The 20,840-nt window shown below is 34.1% G+C and overlaps 1 protein-coding gene across 2 annotated transcripts in view; it reads right to left on the bottom strand.

The window, feature by feature from the left end:
• Nucleotides 1–14,613: 14,613 nt before the first annotated feature.
• The window catches only part of LOC118180005 (thioredoxin domain-containing protein 11), a 72,407-nt gene continuing 66,180 nt past the window's right edge, over nt 14,614–20,840 (bottom strand). For both annotated transcript variants that reach the window (XM_085823508.1, XM_085823507.1), the window contains exon 13: nt 14,614–20,613. In XM_085823508.1, the coding sequence (XP_085679634.1) occupies nt 20,091–20,613 (523 nt within the window). In that variant the 3' untranslated portion in view covers nt 14,614–20,090. The remainder of the gene's footprint in view (nt 20,614–20,840) is intronic.

Below are 20,840 nucleotides of genomic sequence, written 5' to 3' on the forward strand. Positions count from 1 at the left end.
AAGAGTTTCTTCGTCCTATTCACAGAATATATCCTCTTGAGATAGCATCTCCTACTAGTGAAATACATTTTTATTGGTTGTTGTTATTATTTCTTATACTCGAGTGTATTTCTGTGTTTTATTTATTTAGTATTGTTGCGTGCGTACGGGTTCGTTATGAAATGGATGCACAAGTCCGATGAAAATTGAACAAAAATTTATTGTTATCACAACAAAAATGCTTAAATTTTCTCAAATTATCATGCAGTATTACAATATCTCACAGTAGTTATCTTTTATCTACTCAAATATCCATTAGAACGTAATTGAAAACAGCTAAAGAACGCTAATCCGCGAATTCGCTACAATCAACAAGAGCAGTTTTCTAAACAACAACAAACTAAGCAACTACTACGAACTGAGATGTTTTCCTCCTTTTATAAGATTTTAAAATCACGCGCTAGAATTTTCTAGTACTTTCTCGAAATCAAAAAGAGATATTTATTTATTTAATGCACGCGCTCTTGTATTTTCAATTTTCCGGCTTAGCTTTCTTTTAATATTCGTCACGCGCTGCACTGCGCGAGAAATAAAACCATTTAATTTATAATGGAACTAACATTAGCTTTTTAAATACCAAATTCGCAACACTGCCCCCTTCCCAAGGACTGCACGTCCCGGGCAGTACAATCCCTGGACAGGAAGCAAAACTTACAACTGTGGCATAAATGCATTAATAAGCATTACATTACAATAATAAACAACATGAACAATAAATGCAAAACATAAAACAAATCAAATGCTATCAAATACAAATCAAATACACATTTAAAAACAAAATGGACCATGGTCTTATACTATTTACAATTATTTACATTATGTACTATGGCCATAGTATTGAGCTAACCTGTCGTAATGAACGACTTTAGGTTTAGAGTTCGAAGACTTACGGATCCGAAACACGACGTCATTCAGCCTGTTGAGGACTGTGTACGGACCACCCCAAGGTAACTGTAATTTTGGACAAAGTCCTTTCCGTCGAGTCGGATTCCACAACCACACCTTGTCTCCTTCGTGGAACTGATGTTCAGTAGCTCTTGTGTCGTAGCGGGTCTTCATCTTCTCCGTCGCCAAGTTGACTCGCTCTCGTGCAAAGTTGTGCATCGCTTCAAACCGGGCCTGGAGATCTTGAATATATTCCTCAGGCGATGAAGGAGCATCCAGAGGGCGACCAAACAAGAGATCACAAGGCAGAAAAGGTCACGACCGAAGAGCATCTGTGATGGGGAATAGCCGGTAGTCTCGTGGACAGCACTGCGGTAAGCCAGTAAAAACAGTGGTAATTTCTTGTCCCAATCCTGTTGGTTTCTGGAAACCACTAATGAGAGGTTATTAAGGATGGTTCGAGTGAACCTCTCTACCATGCCGTCCGACTGGGGATGTAATGGCGTCGTTGTCGTTTGGGTTTTGTCAATGCAGAGTAGCTTACATAGTTCTTTAATTACTGCCGAGGTAAAATTCCTTCCCTGATCTGAATGTAACTGAAGAGGCACTCCGAACCTGGACAATAAATGAAGTAATCAATGACAACGAGTATGTATTTGTTGCCATCATCAGTTCGTGGCAGAGGTCCTAAGATGTCGAAAGGCGCACCTACGTTGTAACGTTGCAGCTTGCCTCGGCTACGTTTTCTCGGTCCTTTTCTACCTGCACAGGCATCAAAAGATCGGCACCACTTTTGCACGTCATCCTTTGCATTATTCCAGTAAAAGCGCTCACGAACTCTCTGTAAGGTCTTCATTATTCCAAAGTGACCTCCCGTAGGGCTGTTATGTAGTTCTTTAAGGACATCAGGAATCCGGGATCTTGGAAGTATCAGTTGCCATCGAAACGTCTTCCCATCATCCGATTCGAATTTCCGGTATAAAACGCCGTTTCGAATGTGAAGTGAATCCCATAGTGCCCAATAGTGTTGTAGGACTACAGATAGAAATGTCCTGCCAGGTAGGTTTTCTGTTTGATGACTCCATTAAATCAATTATGGGTTTAATGTCGCGGTCTTCTAGCTGGTCTTTTCTGACTTCATCATCACTCCACGTTCCTCGATCAGCCGATGTTGATGTTATAATTTGTCTTGCGACCGGAGTCAGCAGCTCGTATTTCGCTTCCACCCTGGAACAATATCGGCAGCTTTCTTGGCAAGGTCTTCTAGACAGGCCGTCGGCGTTTCCGTGTGATGATCCCTTACGATGACGGATAGTGATGTCATATTCTTGGAGTCTCTGTATCCACCTGGCTATTTGACCCTCAGGATTTTTGAAATTTAAAAGCCAGGCCAATGAGGCATGGTCCGTGCGGAGGAGGAATTTTCTCCCGTATAGATAATGATGGAAATGTTCCACAGCTTTGACTATGGCGAGCAACTCTTTCCTGGTGACACAATAATTCCTCTCCGGTTTAGACAGGCACTTGCTCCAGTACACCACTACACGTTCTTGGCCGTCTATTTCTTGGGACAAAACAGCACCGACTCTTTCATTGCTCGCGTCGGTGTCGAGAATAAATGGTCGGTCGAGCTGAGGATACGTCAGGATTGGAGCAGATGTTAAAGCCTCCTTTAAGTTGTTAAATTCATCCTCGCTTTCTTTTGTCCACAAGAACTTTTGGTTGGTCTCTGTCAGCTTGTGAAGGGGTCTTGCGATGGAAGAAAAGTCCTTCACGAATCTCCTACAGTAGGTGCAAAGCCCTAGGAAGCTTCTCAGCTGATGGATATTTTCGGGACGTTTCCAGGATTTAACCGCTGATACCTTTTCAGGATCCGTGCTCACACCTTCTGCAGAGATGACATGTCCCAGGTAAGTCACTTCCTTTCGGAACAATTTGCATTTAGCGGGAATCAGCTTCAGATTGGCTTCTTTCAGTTTCTGAAGCACCTTCCTAAGATTTTCTAAATGTTCTTTAAAACTTTTTCCGACGATGATGATGTTGTCCAGGTATATCAGGCAGGCTTCGTAGGAAAGGTCTTTCAAAACAGTCTCCATAAGACGTTCGAATGTTGCCGGCGCATTACACAGTCCAAATGGCATCACCTTGAATTGCCAAAGCCCTTTTCCCGTAGTAAATGCCGTCTTTTCTCGGTATTCAGGCTGCATTTCTACCTGCCAATACCCACTCTATAAATCAAGCGTTGAAAACCACTTGCTTCCAGAAAGTCTAGAATGTCGTCAGTTCTAGGAAGAGGGTAACTGTCTTTCTTCGTAACCTCATTCAACCGGCGATAGTCAACGCAAAATCTTGTTCAGCCGTCTTTCTTTCTGACTAGGACGATGGGGGATGCCCATGGACTTACTGAAGGCTCTATGACATCGCCTTCTTCCATATCTTTTAACAGTGTTCGCACATCTTCCTGTTTAGCAAACGGTAGACGTCTTGGATGTTGCTTGTTCGGGGTATGATCGTCGGTATCTATTCTATACTGGTGTGCAAAAATTAAGGACGAAGTCTAAAAATTAGCATATCAGCTGAACGAAGAGGCAGAGCGGACAGAATGATCAATCAGGAGATTAAGTAAGGGAATGTACGGTAGCACATGCGCAGATATGCAGGTAGACGTAATGGGGGAGTGTCTGAGTAGTATAAAGCATGTTGTCGGTGTAAGATCAGTATTTCTGGCAAAGAGATTGCACGCTGTATAGCAGTTAAAATCACACCGAGTTGCTGCCTCAGCGAGAAATGGCGAATAATCAATCTGCTAGACGACATCTGGATGCTTTTACCCGAGGTCGAATCATTGGGAAGTTTGAGGAAGGCCGCAGTGTGACAAGTGTGGCTGCAGAGTTCGGAATTGCTCACAGCATCGTTTCACGACTTTGGAGACAATTTCAAACTACAGGAACAGCTATCCGGGGGTTTAGTAGTGGTCGTCCACGAGGAACCACACCCGCAGATGACCGGTATATTGCCTTACAGGCCAGAAGAAACAGGCGGCAGACAGCGCGAGCATGTATGGGATTTTCTAGACAGACGCTTGGCAGCTCGCACCTTACCACCAGTAACGATTCCGGAGCTTCGATTGGCGCTGCAAGACGAATGGGCAGCAATGCCTCAACAACTCATTGACACCCTCATTCTCAGCATGGGCAGACGCTGTGAAACCTGCCTAGGAGTCAGGGGAGATCATATCCCCTATTAAAGACCGGATGTTTCTTGCTGGACACCCATCACAGGGATGTTCCGGCCTTCAGTCGCATTGCGCTCCATGCTACTTTTTCAATAAAGCTTCTTTTTATCCCTCTGATTTCTCTTTTAGTAAGTGTTGCTTACATTACTCATGTCCTTACGTATTGGGGATCTTACGGTATTAAATGTGTTGATTTGGAAAGCTTTTGTACAAAGTTATATTGAAAAAACCGTCTTGTCCTTAATTTTTGCACACCAGTGTATGTTGTGTCAGACTAGTTCGACCCACGTCAGAGGACGAGCGGGAGAAAACAACTTGAAGTTCTTGAATGGCGCGATTGGCAGCATTCTTTTCTTCATCGCTTAATTGCGCATTCTGAAGTAACTCTGATGTAATGCTTTTTGAAGACACGGGTTCTTGGATGTTACTCTTTCTTTCAACGCTGGTTACTAGAGTACATGCAGCAACCACTTCACCTTTCTTAATAACTCTCGCCTTCTCAGTTACATTGGCGACTCTCACCGGGATAACCGTTCTGGATAGGTTGACGAGTGTTGAGGCTACTAGTACTCCTTTTGGGCTATTACAGTTATTGGGACATTCTATGATGCCGTAGCGGAAATTCCTATTTTCGGCTATGGATCCAGGAAGTAAAAACTCGGTTCTTGCGGGTATCGTGATATCATCTTGAGCTATAATTTTGTGGATAGATTTCACTCCATCATAATTCCGAATAGGGCTATGTCCTCAGATGTAGAATGCAATTCGTTATTTTTAAAAATCCAAGGAAAAATTCTATTTCCTTAGAAAGTCCAATCCGAGTATGCAAGAATCAGTGATCTCTGCTACATAGGCCGTGTAATGGTAAGCGGCACTTCCAAAGTGATGTTAACGTTCACTTTTCCGTCGATGTCGATCTTCTCACCGGACACAGTCTGGAGGGTAACGCAGGGCGGCGTCCAGATAAGTTTGTTTCCCAGTTGTTGAGCCAAATCTTTTCGGATGATGGTAACGTTGGCTCCTGTATCTATCGTCATATTGCAGGGAACTCCATTAATATGTCCTATTATGAAAAGTCCATTACTGCCGCCTCTCACTGTAGAAATCTGAAACGCTTTAAACTGGGGCTTTTCATTATCTGGCAACCTCCGCCTCGCGAGATGGCCACTAATTAGTTTCCCTGCTGTTTGTTAGGAGCGGTCTTAACATCAGTACCCTGGGGTATTCTGCAGTTTCGTCGTATGGTGTCCTTCAGCACCGCAGTTCCAGCACTTAACGGTCGGTTTCTTCTCACCAATATTCCGTCTCAAGGCGTTCAGTTGTCTAGTTAAATCGTCTAGACAAGCGGTGACTTGATCCCCTCGCTCCTGGACTTGAGCAGCTCTGACTGGGTGGCGGTCTCGACGAGTGGCTTGCTGGGCTGCCTCGAATTTCATGGCGTACACTAAAGCGCTTTTTAAATCTAACATCCGCCATTCGCAGTGCTTTCTGTATTTCAGGGTCCCGGATGCCATCGATGAAATATTGCAGCGACAGAATTTCCCTCGTTTCTCTCGGGCACTCCGTAAAGGCGAGGTGGGACAGCCTTTCAACATCCGTGGCGAGTTCTTGGAGTGATTCGGCGGGCTTCTGTTGACGGGATTTTAATTGAAGCCTGCTGTAGTCTTTTAAACATTTCTCGGCAAAGCGCAGCTCCAATGCGCCGGATAGAGCTTTGAAGTCAAGTCTTTGGTTTTCGGGAAGTGTCTGCAGTATATCCGCTGCGTCTGCTCGCAGAGAAGCGGCGAGATGACAGGCCTTAGCTTGGGAATCCCATCCATTCGCATCCGCAATTATAGAAAATTGGGTCTTATACACTTGCCAGGATGTCTTCCCATCATATGTGGATAGCTTCAGAGGTGGACGAGCAGGCATCGGTAAGAATTTAAAATCATCACTCCTGCTCCCTGCCGACGCTACGAATTTCTTTAAAGTATCCATTTCTTTGGCAACTGCAGAAACTCTCTCATCAATTTGTTGTTTAACGGAACAAACTCTTCCTTCTATTTCTTCTTTGACTGAATCAACTCTGTAACCTATTTGTTGTTCCACGGCCGAAATTCTGTCTTCTATTTGCTCTTTCACAGAAGAAACGTTTTCTTCAATTTATCCAACTTTAATTTCGACCGCGTCTATTCTGCCTTCCATAGCCTCAAATTTATTTTCTATTACGCAGGTAATTTCTCTTTTAATTTCGTCCTGACCTGCTTTCATCTCATTTTTAAGGGCTTTCATCTCTTCCTTAACGGAATCCTGGCCCAATTTCATTTCTTTCTTAACGGATTCCTGGCTCAATTTCATTTCATCCTTAACGGATTCCTGGCCCTCTTGGAACGCAGCAAAAGCAGTAATGACCTGTCTCAATTGTTCTTCCATCTCTCTTGTTATTGGCATTCAAATCCCACTTCTGACATCAAAAATTGTTGCGTGCGTACGAGTTCGTTATGAAATGAATGCGTAAGTCCGATAAAAAATGAACAAAAATTTATTATTATCACAACAAAAATGCTTAAATTTTCTCAAATTATCATGCAGTATTACAATATCTCACAGCAGTTATCTTTTAACTACTCAAATATCCAATAGAACGTAATTCAAAACAGCTAAAGAACGCTAATCCGCGAATTCGCTACAATCAACAAGAGCACGAAACAACAACAAACTAAGCAACTACTACGAACTGAAATCGAAATCGAGTCAATGGCTAGGCAGCAATTAGTAGCCAATCACTACTTTAACCGTCTCTGTTGGTAAATTGACCTAAGGCGTTGGTACTTAAGTTTTTAATTAAGGCGATTTACGCCGCGCCAACTAGGCGAAACTTGTCAAATTTTGTGAAATGTAGGTGGAGTGGAGGGAGATGATTGGCAGGAGCCTGTCACGTGGGTTGTTACCCACCCAAGTTCAGACTCCGAGCAAAGCAGCTTACGCGTGCAATGAGAAATATTGGATATATTAATAATTATCAAGTTTTGAAACAGGTTATCCAGATTGGAATAATTAAACTAATATCGCGATCTAAATAAAGACAAATGGCACAACTAAGTGCAACAGATTAGCTAAACAAAATATTCAAATTCATCCTTGCTGTAAAACACAGATTGGACAGTGGTAGACACGTGGGGGTCACCCTCCCGTGAACTGTCCACAGCCAATGCATCTTGAAATAGTAGATATCACAATTCAGTGAAGTCTTGGTCTGAGAAATTAAACACTAAAGTTCTTGTATAACACTGAGGCACATGAGTTACTGAAACTATACACTATGTACATATAGGGACGGCGGTATTTGAGTGAAGTAGCAAATGGTGAAAAACATTTTACACTAGCAATAAATAATCACAGCTTTGAAGATCCAGGTACACGGATCATGTCCATAAGTCCACAATATTACAAAGTCTCTGATATAACAATAAGAAGATTACGAAAATGACAAATATAAGATCAGTGCTTTGAAGATCCAGGTACACGGATCATGTCCATAAGTCTATAAAGTTTCAAAGACACTGGTAAAATGACACAATGAAGATAAAATAAAGATAATAGTACTATGTACAATATATACACATTTCACCATTTGCTGTTATGGAAGATGCCTTCCTATTTTCTTTTAAAAATAACAATAATGAATTATTTATTATTGTAAATTAATATCAAACTCTTTACTTAAATTCCCATTTATAACATTTAAGCTTAGGCGTTACTAAAAATAAGTATAATACCGTAATTTCCGGAAGAAAGGCCGCATCAGCGTAAACGCCGCACTCGAGAAAAATGGCGGGGAAAAAATTAAAATTACACAGAAACGCCGCAATAGATTAAATTGCGCGTGACATCGTCGTGGGCCGTATAGATGCAAAAACTCAACCTAAGTCCTGATATATGACATACCATCTCCCTTCGGAATAGTCTTTCGTTTAAAAATGATCATCGGCTTTAGCTTGTCACCGTTTGCGGCACAAGCTAATACACATGTAAATGACGTTCTTTCATGCTCCGTCATAAACATAGATACAGTTTTTGCACCAGTTTCATCAACAGTTCTGTTTGCAGGAGAGTCGAAAGCTAACGGCGTTTCATCCATATTTATTATCTGCGACCGAAGAAGTTTTTTTTTTTTTTTTTTTTTTTTTGTCAATAATAGCTGTCACATATTTTAGAAAAGATGACTTTTTATCCTGCCAGCCCATTGGTAATTGTTGCCCGACTGTTGTTTTAGTACGCACAGAAATATTTTTCTTTTCATAAATCTGCTACACCTCCTTTGAAATCATTTATGTTCATTCGTTTTGCTATAAATTTTCCTTGTAAGCGAATTTTTACAGTCGAAATTGACATTCCCTTTCCTCGTTGCTCCTTTATCCAGTTTGCAATGTCGTCCTCTAGATTTGGCCACCTTACAGTACCACTTCTTTTGGCTCGTTTCTGTTGTGGCATATTTTTAAGAAGTGCTTTTTCAGTTCTCCAGCGTCGAATACATCTGTCGTCCACTTCAAACTTTCGAGCTGCTGCTCGATTCCTAATTTGTTCAGCACGTGAAATTACATTAAGCTTAAAACCAGCAGTATAGCTTCTGTGCCGTTTAGGGACATTTTCAAAAATTTTCCGCTCCCTTCTTAAAAACTATCCAACAAGTACTTGTACCCAAACTGATGGGATATGTATCTGGCAGAATGCCAAGAAAAATCCATTCATGCTGAAAGCGGAAATACGTCAGAGTTCGTTATTGCGAGGCAGGTGGAGTCGTGTCCGCCTTTGTTTTCAAATTTTTTTAAATTGCAAAAAAGGCAGGGGTGGGGAGAGGATGGGTCCTGGAAGATTCATCGAATGGCAGAGGAGAGAGACTATTCGAACTGATGAGAATGTTGATTTGAAAGGGGGAAGAATGTTATTGTTCTGAGATCTCGTTTAGGGTGAATAAGGCATGTAAGTCCGTTCAAGGGAAAGAATGTAAACAAAATAACGTTCGCAAAAAGCAACTGAGTGGTCTTTTATGAGGGAACAGCACCAGTCTATGCACAATGACAAGGCCTTCCAAACTATGTACAATGACCATCATAGGAAATATTTTATTTTTAGTGCACGTAAACGCCGCATGGGTAGAAACGCCGCACCCGCTGAAAATTTAAGTTTTAAACACGTAAACGCCGCGGCGTTTCTTCCGGAAATTACGGTAAATTGTTTATATTTAAAATTACTATAATACAGTGAGCGAATTCTATCAGTTATTAAAACGATAAACAACGTCGTAGTCTCTCATACTTGTATTTCATACAGCTTCAATACTTCAAAGATTTTTAAGTCTAGCATTTATACAAAATTTAAACTTTAATAAAACCAGAAGAATATTTTTTATTGCACATGAACATCATTACACAGCTTTCACATCAGTTTCTTAAATTCCTAAATCGCATCATATTCTCTGTAGGCATACTAGAATTCTATGCATTAATAAATAAATAAATAAAAACTGAAAGGTTTCAGATTTTATATTACGTCCAAAGGGCCTTTTTTAACATTTTGTGTGTTACCTTTATTTATTAAATATCATGTTCTTCACACTTAAACCATAAAATTCACTTCAATAGCAATGTCGCAAAATAATTTTAAAATGAGCCTATCTTTACAATTTCCAATACACATTTCCGTGCTGTGGAGATAAAAAGGTTCCCCCCCTGTAGATTGTTGCCATTGCTAGCTTTCAAATCATTAAGTTTGTTACTCAAAAATTAATTAAAGTTTTACAAAATATGAAATCGATAATAAAACAAAATTCCAAATTTGTGCTTCCACATGCCCATATTCGCAGTAGGATTACGTCACTCAAAATTCAATGGCTCTTTGTACCGTTGTTTTATCACAATGCAAGAAATATACATACATTTATGCATATTTTTCATTTTTTATTTCTTCAAATATAATGCAAGACTCTTTACATTTTTCGGCAACAGTTTGAAAAATGAAACGGACATTTATAGTGATTCAACACAAAATGAAAACAATGGTCCATCAGGGACAAGGTCCTGGAGGAGTAGGGACAACTTGCAGATTTTTTTAGTTCCTTTGGACTAAACATTGTAAAATTAATTTACAATAATAGAAAAACATAGGGTCAAAGCTTACAGTCTTTTAGTCCCTTTGGACTAAAAAAAATCTAATTTCTCACCACAAAAGAAAATAATATAAGAAAATACTACAAATTTTGAACACTTAAGCAATGCTTCACATACACATATTATCAAGTGCAATTATGATACCAAACACTACGTATTAAAATAATGAATACAATTTAAAAAACAAAAAAGATGTCACAAATATGATTTACAATAAACAAAACAATACAAATTTAAAAAACACAAATGACTGTGTATTTTAAATTTGTACATAAACAGCATTGCACTTAAAAAAAAGTTACATTACCGCTCGGGATCACACACAACTTCGTTTTCTCTTGTACACAATGATCAGTATTTGCTCGAAAACATCAAAGAATTGCACAAAGTCGGTGTCCCTGTGCGCATCCATCTATTTTCACTTAAAAAAACACCAAAGAATTGCACACCACATTGGGTTTGCCCATGTACACATCAATCTATTTTCACTTAAAAAACGTCAGAGAATTGCTCAAACTCGGTATTGCGAAATACATTGGCTTTGCCCACGTACACGCAAATTAGTTTTCACTTAAAAAAATCAGACATTGAATAAACTCTGCATTGCTCATATACTATACTCAGAAATCTGGTTTCACTTTAAAAAAATCAGAGAATTGCAGACACTTGCGCATAACCAACACCATTGATTCGAGTTGCAAAAAAAAAAAAAAAATGTTTCTAGAAAAATGACACAAAACAAAAATAAAGCTATCATGTATTCAATATTTTCAATCGCTTGGTAATGATCATTTTCAATCCTTCAGTAACTACCAAATTGCCATATTTGACAAACACCTGATATTTTACTTAAGTCAATAATAATAAATGAAATTTACTTTCAGTCCTCTCCTTTTGCACCCCATCTCATTCTTCTTCAAGCACCACATTCTTCTTCAAGCATAACTCCATGCACACTTCCCTACAAAAACGTTTCCAATCTGTCGCCGTATTTTTAGCAATACGTAATTCCGATCGTATAAAATCATTCCCACAGTTACCCAATCGCATATAGGTAACTCGCAAAACACCACACATACTCAATTTACTTTTCGCAAACAACGAGTGCTTTTGAACAAACCTTGTAATTCGATGTTTACATTCGCCTCCAGTACACATTCGCTCAAAACCATCTATACAGTTCTTTCCCTCTACTACTTTCATATCACTTTCACAAATTGGGTCATTTATATGGTCTTGCAATCAAACGTTTCTCCATACACCACTCAATCACGCTTTTTTTACCTTTTCGCTCCAACTGATAAATACAGATTCAGATAATTATCCATTCTGCGGAAAGCATCGAATCAGACACACTCTAATAATCAAAACGTTAATTCTTTTCTGAATTTTGAGAAAATTGTAATTTTTAAATCATGCATTGAATATTTTCAATCATTTGGTAATAATCATTTTCAATCCTTCGGTATCTTAATAAGACATTTGTCAGAGATAACACGTTGCGTTAAATGCTAAAACTACCACACAAAAGTATATTTATAATTAAAAAAAATCTAGCACAGAACATTATAAACCTATAATAATTAAAAAAAATCTCTAACATTTCAACTCAGTTACAATATAATTTAAGTTTTCTTTAAATATGAAGCTATAGCATACTTATAACTTGTTTTTAAGAAAAGGCATAACCAATATTATGTCATAAAAAGGCATGTCCAAGCATAAGACAAGTAAACACAGCATCGACTGATTGCAGCCTATTCTGCGATTTAGCCTACAAATTCTAACGTTCAGCCTTTATACTAGAGGATTATAAAAGCTTTCAAATGTCATTACAGAAATATGTTCTGAAAATGAAGGTCAGAACTGAATTTTATGAAAATATAAGCATTTTGAAGGCAATAAGTCAATAGCTCTGCTAGAGGACATGCAGTCATATGGTCAATGCATGGGTTTAATCTCTTAAAATCAAATTAATTTTTTTTAAATGTGACTTTTATATAGAAGAAACCGCAAGCTATAGCTAATATTTAAGATGCCAATAATGGAAGTTATGAAGATTCATTTTTATAATACATGTCAATTCACAAAAACATTGAGAAAGCATGTGTAAAACTTGATTAGAGAGTGTTCAAAGAACTGCAGAAACTAAAAGTGAAAGTGAAATAGAAAAAAAGTGATAATATGACAACATCAAATCAAATCCATCATCAATGCCAACATGAATCATTTTATTTCAGAATCACAAATCCAGAAAACACTAAGAAAAACTCTTGAAACTAAAAGATGCTTATCAAAAAAGCTACCAGGAATTTCATAAAACTGAGAATACAATTAAAAAAAGGTCGTTGAACGATTTGAAATGAACATAAATAGAATAGTTGTTTGTAAGATATTAAATTTCATCAAGAATATAACTATGAAAATATTTTATATTGAAAAATGAATTTCAAAACTGCATAGTTTAATTTTAGCACTAATTTTTAAATACCATTTTAGGATTAATTATTAAATTAGTTATTATTTTACTAGAAAAATTCAAAATTGATATCACAATTTGCAATACACCACCTAATAAAACTTAGCAGCTTAATAAACTGAAATATGTTCAGAACAGAAGTGATTTTAATAAGCAGTGGATACTATATTTCTGAAATAAAAGTTCTCCAAAAGTAGCAAACGGAGACGAGAAATTCACTATTCAATGTTTCAATAGTAATAATAGTAAAAGCATAAGATAAAATACAGTGAATGCAGAAAATTGTCAACTTCCCATGCACTTAGTTTTATGTTAATCAAATGACTACTAATTTGTAAAGAAATAAGAGACTAACAAGTAAAAACTGACATTATTAAAATTTTGAACCAATATTTCAATATACTGTCATAACTGCTATAGTCAGTCCAATACTGAGAAGTTAGTTACTAATGGAATCTGCCATCAAGCCAAATGAATATCCAGAACCACAAAGAATAATTTATTTAAATCATCTCTCAAAAGTAGCGCAGATGAAGTGTTTTAAGGTTTTTGTAACCTAAATGTAGTTTTCAGTAAATGTTTTATTATTAAACTCAGACAATTATTGAATTGTTCCAGATGAATTAACAGACATTAGAGACAGGTGAAAACTAATCTAAAACCCTCATTCTAGCTTTAAGAGAATACATTCAAGATAGCTAAACTTTGCAGTATTCAGACTTTTGAGTTGACTGCTGAAATGATTATTCATGTCTTCCACGAAATATTGCCATATACTTCTCAGAAGGATGCTTGATAGTATTTAAATATGTTCATCTTCTAAACCTCTGCAAGCTTAGAAAAACTTAAAAGATGTTTTCCAAATAAGCTAGTGGTAACTGCTTATACTATTGCAATCCTCAGTGGAATAATCTATATCTATAAAAAAAGGAAAAGAAAGAACACTTGTATTACTTTTATCTTAGAATGCAAAAATCACTGAATTATCTTTGATGTAAATGCTACAGAAATAAACACCTTACTGTTCTCAGAAACGAGATGGCTAAATGACGGATATGTTAAGACAATTCCGACAAATTACTTCTGAGCAAATATCTGGTGCCACTGGACAGGAAGAAATATTTAAGGTAATGCTCCAAGTTATAACAGTGCTTCAAAATAATTTATATTCTGGCATAAAACTGAAATGTTTAGAAAAAACAGACACAGTATGAGAAGTAAAAATTTTATTATTTTCTAATCTCATTAAAAAAAAAAAAAAAAAAAAAAAAAAAAAAAAAAAAAAATCAAAACAACACATAAATAAATAATACATGTACTATTATTCCATTTGAGCAAATTTCAAACGTAAAGGGAGGAAAAAAAGGAATTACAAATAAGGAACTACAATGTATATAAGTTAACAGAATGAAATAAAATTAAAAAAAAAAAAAAAAAATCTTATACATAATCAAATTTGATAGAAAACAGCATAACATACTGCAGTATTTATTTATATGCACATATTTTCTTCTAAAGAATGATTCTTGTATATCAGTTTTTTCCCCATTATGTAAGAAAATTGCAGAGTATAATTTACTGTGTATAATAATCACAGCTGAGTTATCCTGAACACTGAAGAGTTAACACTTTTAAAATTTTAGACAACAATTAATTCATATAGCTAAACAATGAAATGAATATAACAGCCAGAAAACAAAATCATATATATTGCAATATTCAATAGAATTTTCACATAAAATATTCAAAAGTCGTGTTTCACCAAAAAAATACAGACTTTTGAATACAAAAGTAGGAATTTTTCAATGTAACTATTTTTAACAAAGCTTCTGACTATATATGGATATCTATATAAATATTTCTCAAGCCGTTAAAGTACGGAAACACGCTTAGTGGGGGGGGGAAACATTACATTTTATGGCTGAATCATTCTAACCAAAATATGAATTTTTCGAATTATTAAAGGAGAATCAACAATTTTAATTGCTGCCAAAAAAGTGTGTGTTCAGGATGATTAATTACATAGCCTTTCAGTATACATTACAACCACACAAAAGAATTTTATAAATACTCTGTTAATACGTTCAATAAAACACAATCACAATTTTTCCTGATTATTTCTGTGGAAATTTCTAACATAAAGTAATTTTTAATTAAAAATACTAAAATATTACCTATTAGCTGGCTTAAATTACAAAAAATATTCTTAGATTTCATAAATCTATTAAAAATTTTTGATAAATTGCTTCAAACTGCCAAACAACACAATGAAAAAAATTACACACTTTATCTAAAATATTTAATTTTTTAATGTTATCAATGTTAGCGAGCTTCAGTACATCAACTTCTTTTCACAAGAAGGAAATTCATAAATATCCATAAATGTGATATGAATATGTCATCAAAGATTTTTTAAAAAATTCATTAACAATTTCATCATAGTTTCCAATTTTAAAATATGAAAGAGAGGAGGGTTCTCATGCAAAAACCAGGAGTTTAAGGGAGGTTTTCGTGCTGCATGGCAAGATGATTTCAATCGAACTTCAAACTGCCTTTAATGCGCGATTCATGTTATTTAACTATTTAGAATATGATTCTGATGCAAAAAAATATTTAATTAGATATTATAATTTTTATAGTCATTGCCTAATTTCAGTTAAAAAATTTTCCTACACTTAAACTGAGAAAATCATGAGTAGGAAAGCTTTAATTCATCAAAATATGATAAAAATAGAATTAACAATAAATTAATTAAATACAAATATTAACTAATAAAACACTGGCTAAATATTCTAAAAAGTTCTACAGATATCTAGAGCAGACTAAGGTAATTCAGGTCAAATGAAATTTAATAATAAAACGTTATGCTGAAAATTAAAGTTTGGGTGTATGGAATTTGCACAATTTAAGTTTCATTGATTCAATAAATTTCATTTCTGCTGGGAAATATTTTTTTAAATAAAAGGTTAAAATTACAAACTGGGAAATATGGACCAGGAAAGGCAATAACAAACTGAAAGAATTGGCAGTTATGTTAATTTCTTCTGTAATGCATTATAGTAATAGATACTCAATTAACTGAAGTAATGCAACTACATGCTACCTCAGATTAAAAATGAATGAAAGACTCTTTAGATTTCTAATACTAATGATTTCAATGATTTATATCCCACATTACTTTAAAATTGCTATTTCTACTTTTATGAATTTTTACTTTCAAATTGCTTTTCCTACTTTTATGAATTTAGTATTATAAGACAAAACAAAGAAAAAAATAATCAGTAATATATTAAAAAGTGTTTTAAGAAGAAAAAATGCATATTTTTCTAGTTCCATTTTAAAATGAATAGCTTGCTTTAAGAAGAGACAGAGGTACACAATAAAAAGTATCAAAAATAAATTTGGATGCAGTAGTGGATGAAAGATTTACAGAGTTTGGAACCTGAGATTGAGTGGATTTGAAATTTTTGCAGATTTTGAGTCATACAAAATTACTACATTAAAGCAAGAATAATTAATAAATTAATACAAATTAAAAAAAACAATTAATTTAGTTTTGATATTTATTTAGAGAATAATAAAGATAAAAGGCATATAAAAATTATCCTTTACACTTTAAACAAATAGTTCACTGTTTTATGTTTTAAAAATTTATGATGCTTCAATTCAAGGGATTTCTCTTTCCTCCCACCAAATTATACAGAATAATCCCTTCTGCTCTTATAAATTCATTTTTCACTATTATTTGAAAATTGCAAGTTTATTTAGAATTTCCCATTTTGATACAACAAAAATGTGCAGTTTTTAGTTCCTAGTCTTAATAAAAGTTCAATACTTCAACTACTGCAATCTTCCTTGACCAAAATAGCACAGGATAAATCTTCTGTTAAGGGAATGAGTTTATAGAAAATTATAAAACTGATAATCAACAAATTACAGCAACTTGTTTCAGTACTATATTTAGACACTTGTTGCCAATGAATACTACAGTCATTTGCATACCCCCATCTGAAGCATAATTTTAAAGCAGTCATTACAGCAACTTGTTTCAGTACTATATTTAGACACTTGTTGCCAATGAATACTACAGTCATTTGCATACCCCCATCTGAAGCATAATTTTAAAGCAATCATATATCCATGGTGCTTTGATTTTTCTTCACTTCAGTGAAGAAAAATCAATATTTTCCCCCTTTCCCTACCAACAAGTAGAAGAATGCATTTTTCACAACCAACTTTTTCACTACATTATATTATTTGTTACACATGTCAAATTTTCAATTTAAAACTTTTTCAGTTTCCCAGTGTTATTAGCTATTAATTTTATAATTGATATCGCAATATCTGCAGATAACTCAGACACTGGCTGATTCTTTTAACCTTCTTATATGCTATCATTTTAAAGATGAACGAGGTGTTATGTATATATATTTCACTGCTGTGTTCCACAGACAATCCAGCATCAAAATATCAGCAATTATTAATGTCTTCTTGCTGCTTAATACACAAAAATGTTTCAATAGCAATGACACTAAATCAGGCAGCAGAGATTAAAAGCACATGCATAGAGTGCATATAGAACTACATGAAATGAAAATAATAATAGCAATTTACTACCCTTTACATTTACCTCAGAAAATATGTAATATTGGTTAGTCAGGACTCTGCATTAATAATTTAAAATAAAAACCATATATCTAGAGCAATGAAGATTATTAATATCACTGATGTGTTAAATTTTTATTCAAGGAGAAATTAATAACTAAGAAAATATCAAAATGCAACAATGCTCCAAGAAACTTTAGAGCTAAGAAAAATTATACTTTTTTTTAATTGAAAAAAATTTTTGACATACATTTAATCTAAAACTGGGCATTAAATAATTGCCATTTTAAGATAAATAAACAGAGATCATCAGATTTTCTCAGAAAACAAAATATAGCATAGAAATGGGCAAATATCTCAATTATAAAATTAATGGTAATCTAAATAGTTAAATTTTCCCTGATTTGGAAAAAAAAAAAGGGGGGAGGGGAGTGAAAATGAAATATATCTGATATTATTCACATATATTTTTATTTCACTAAAACCAACACTGAAACTATAAAAGAAGATTAATAACTAATAAAAAAGAGTTATAATCATAATTATGATTTTCCTAATAATTTTAAGTTTTATTTTACATATGTAAATCTATTAACGTAACAAACATAACAAAAGCTATTATTGCAAAATAATAATAATAAAAAGGCTGCTTTTGCAAATAATAACAACAATAATAAAAAGAATGCTTTTGAAATCAATAACAAAATATAAAATTATTAAGTCTGATCTGCCAAAAAACTTTTACTATAGTTATCAGAGAAAAGCAGTGTTAAAAAATTTAATAATCTTATAATTACTTTCACTAACTAATAATTCATTGAGCATATACTGCCAGTTGCCAATTGCATTAATATGACCAATATAATGTTTTAAAAAATGAATTTTTGAAATAAGACTTAATGAAATAATAAAATTTGCTTTTAGTATGTACAAGAAAGAAGATTTTCTAATTTTAAATATTGTTCCTGTACTACCCTATAAAGCAGAAACATACTATTTCCTTTATATTAGTCATAGGCACTATTTAATTAATAGCACTGTTAAATATAGTGCTATAATTTACTTTCTTACCCAAAATAGACAGATTACAGAGAATCAGATATGCTATAAAAGTCCTTAATACAAGTTTAGTATTCATAGTATACGAAATGAATACAATGAATAAATCTTCCACATATATCACAGCACAATTTACAGAACTAGGCATTGCAGGATATTGCACAAATAATCTATTCTATATACAACTGTACAATAAGCACATAGGACGGTTTTCAAGCCATCACAAACTTATTAGTACCAGAGCTTATGCAAACCCTGCACACATTAAACAGGATAAGTAAATTTGCATCTAACTATAGCAGTTTACATTATAAACCTGCAAATCCTTTTATTTAAAACCCATTTTGAAGCAATTGAAAAATAAAGATTTATTACTATACAACTAAGATTTGTTATAAATTTAAAAGAGAGATATATTACTTCAGTAGAACACTTCACCGCATGAAGTTAAAAGTGTATTTATTTTACAAAGCATTAATTATTTTTCACAAGCAATTACATTTCATCAAACCAAATAGACTGTATCAAAATTTCTTTAAACCACTATATGCAAATAATGAAATCAAAAACTAAGTAACTATATTGAATGCTATGCAGCTATTTATATACTGTAACTTATAATTACTTTTTTAAAATTAAAACCTGATATATCTTTATATCCACTGAATATTCAATATTATGCATTTATCAAATTATTACAAGCTTTGCCACATGAAAAGAAGTACATGCGTTTTGTCCAATTGATTTCAATAACAGGTAAGGCATCTGAACATTAAAAACAGGATTAAAGAAAATGACCATCTTCAGCCTCATAATAGGTTCATGACATAAAATGACATATTTTTTTGGAACTGCAATTATATGCACTGGAAATACTATTATAAATTAAGTGCCGTCAAATGCACACATTAGAAAAGAAAATAGATAGCAGTGCTCGAATGAACTGGCTTATTTATAGGTGATATGTATTTGTACTATACTTATCACTAATTACTGAAATATTATGATTGAATGGAGAGTGACATTGTATTCATAAGTCATACAATTTAATTAACAAACAAAGTATTTCAATAAAAATTTTCTAGCTTTGCTCAAACCAATGAAAAATATTAGTGGCTAGTTTTAATTTACTTAACTTCTTTTGAAATGAAAAAATATAGTCTTTAATTTGATTCGAAATCTTATGTAAGCAACTTTTAAGAAAGAGATATAATGAAAAAATTTTTGTGAATTTAAATATATATGAAATTTGGATATTTCCTCAAATTATATTATTTGAAAATTATAAGCAATTATCTACTTAACACTAGAATTTTCAAAAATCTAAACACACACACACACACACACAAAAAAAGCAATTCTTTGAGTAAAATTCTTATATACTCCTGACTTCTTATCAATATGAATCATTAAGATACACATATTTAAAACCTGAAGGAATGTAATCAAATTGAAAAATCTGATTTGGACCTCTCAGCAAAAATCTCCATCAAAGAAAATAGACAATCTACAATTATATTTGGCATAAGAAATTCTAAAAATGAAAAAAGAATAAGTGTATGCAGGGTTGCATTAAAATTATTAATTTAAAATCACTAACTACCTAAATTAAAACCTAAAACCATTAGCTGTTATATCATAATTCATCTTTCTTGATCTTTTGCTTGATAGCAATATACTTTGATTTTTTAGCAGATTTCCCTAAACTACTTTCAGCTCCATGCAGAACTCCATTTTTCTTTTCTTTTAGATAAATATTTCTCTTCTTCTTCAACACAGACTGTAACTGTAAAGCTTGTTTGATCTGTGCTCGCTTTTTATGGATACGGTATACAACTTCTGGTATGTAAACAGACTTTAAATAGCTCATACTAGGTTCTTTGACTCCATTTGGTTTGGATACTGAAGATTTTGGTCTTTTTGGTCCATAAATTGTTTTCTGAACAAAATGCAAATTGTTAAGTAATATTCGATGCTCTCGAAATAGCCTCCTGAGTTCTTTAGCTGACATGATAAGATTATAAGCTATACAGTCTCGATTACACATCTCCATTGCAACAGTCCACCGAACTCTAGGCTGAGTATGAACCAAAACAAAGTGTAAAAGGTTTGTCAATGTTATTGATAAATGAGGAGGATATTCCACACTTTCCGATTTCCTGAAAATTAAATGGGAATATTTATTACTTATGAATAAATTTTCCACAACAATTATGGAAAAGTTGCTTAGCTAATAAGTTATCCAATAAAACACTAATTTTACAAAATTTCACAACTAAAAAAAAATCTGCATATCAAGAAATGTTTTTTAAGCATAAAAGTGAAGTGGATAAAACTAGATAACAATCATTCTATTTATTGAAAAAATATAAATCCAGAGCCTTTT

This window comes from Stegodyphus dumicola, chromosome 9, assembly GCF_044657685.1.
Source record: "Stegodyphus dumicola isolate Sdum_Otavi_A_Nest chromosome 9, ASM4465768v1".
Taxonomy (NCBI): domain Eukaryota; kingdom Metazoa; phylum Arthropoda; class Arachnida; order Araneae; family Eresidae; genus Stegodyphus; species Stegodyphus dumicola.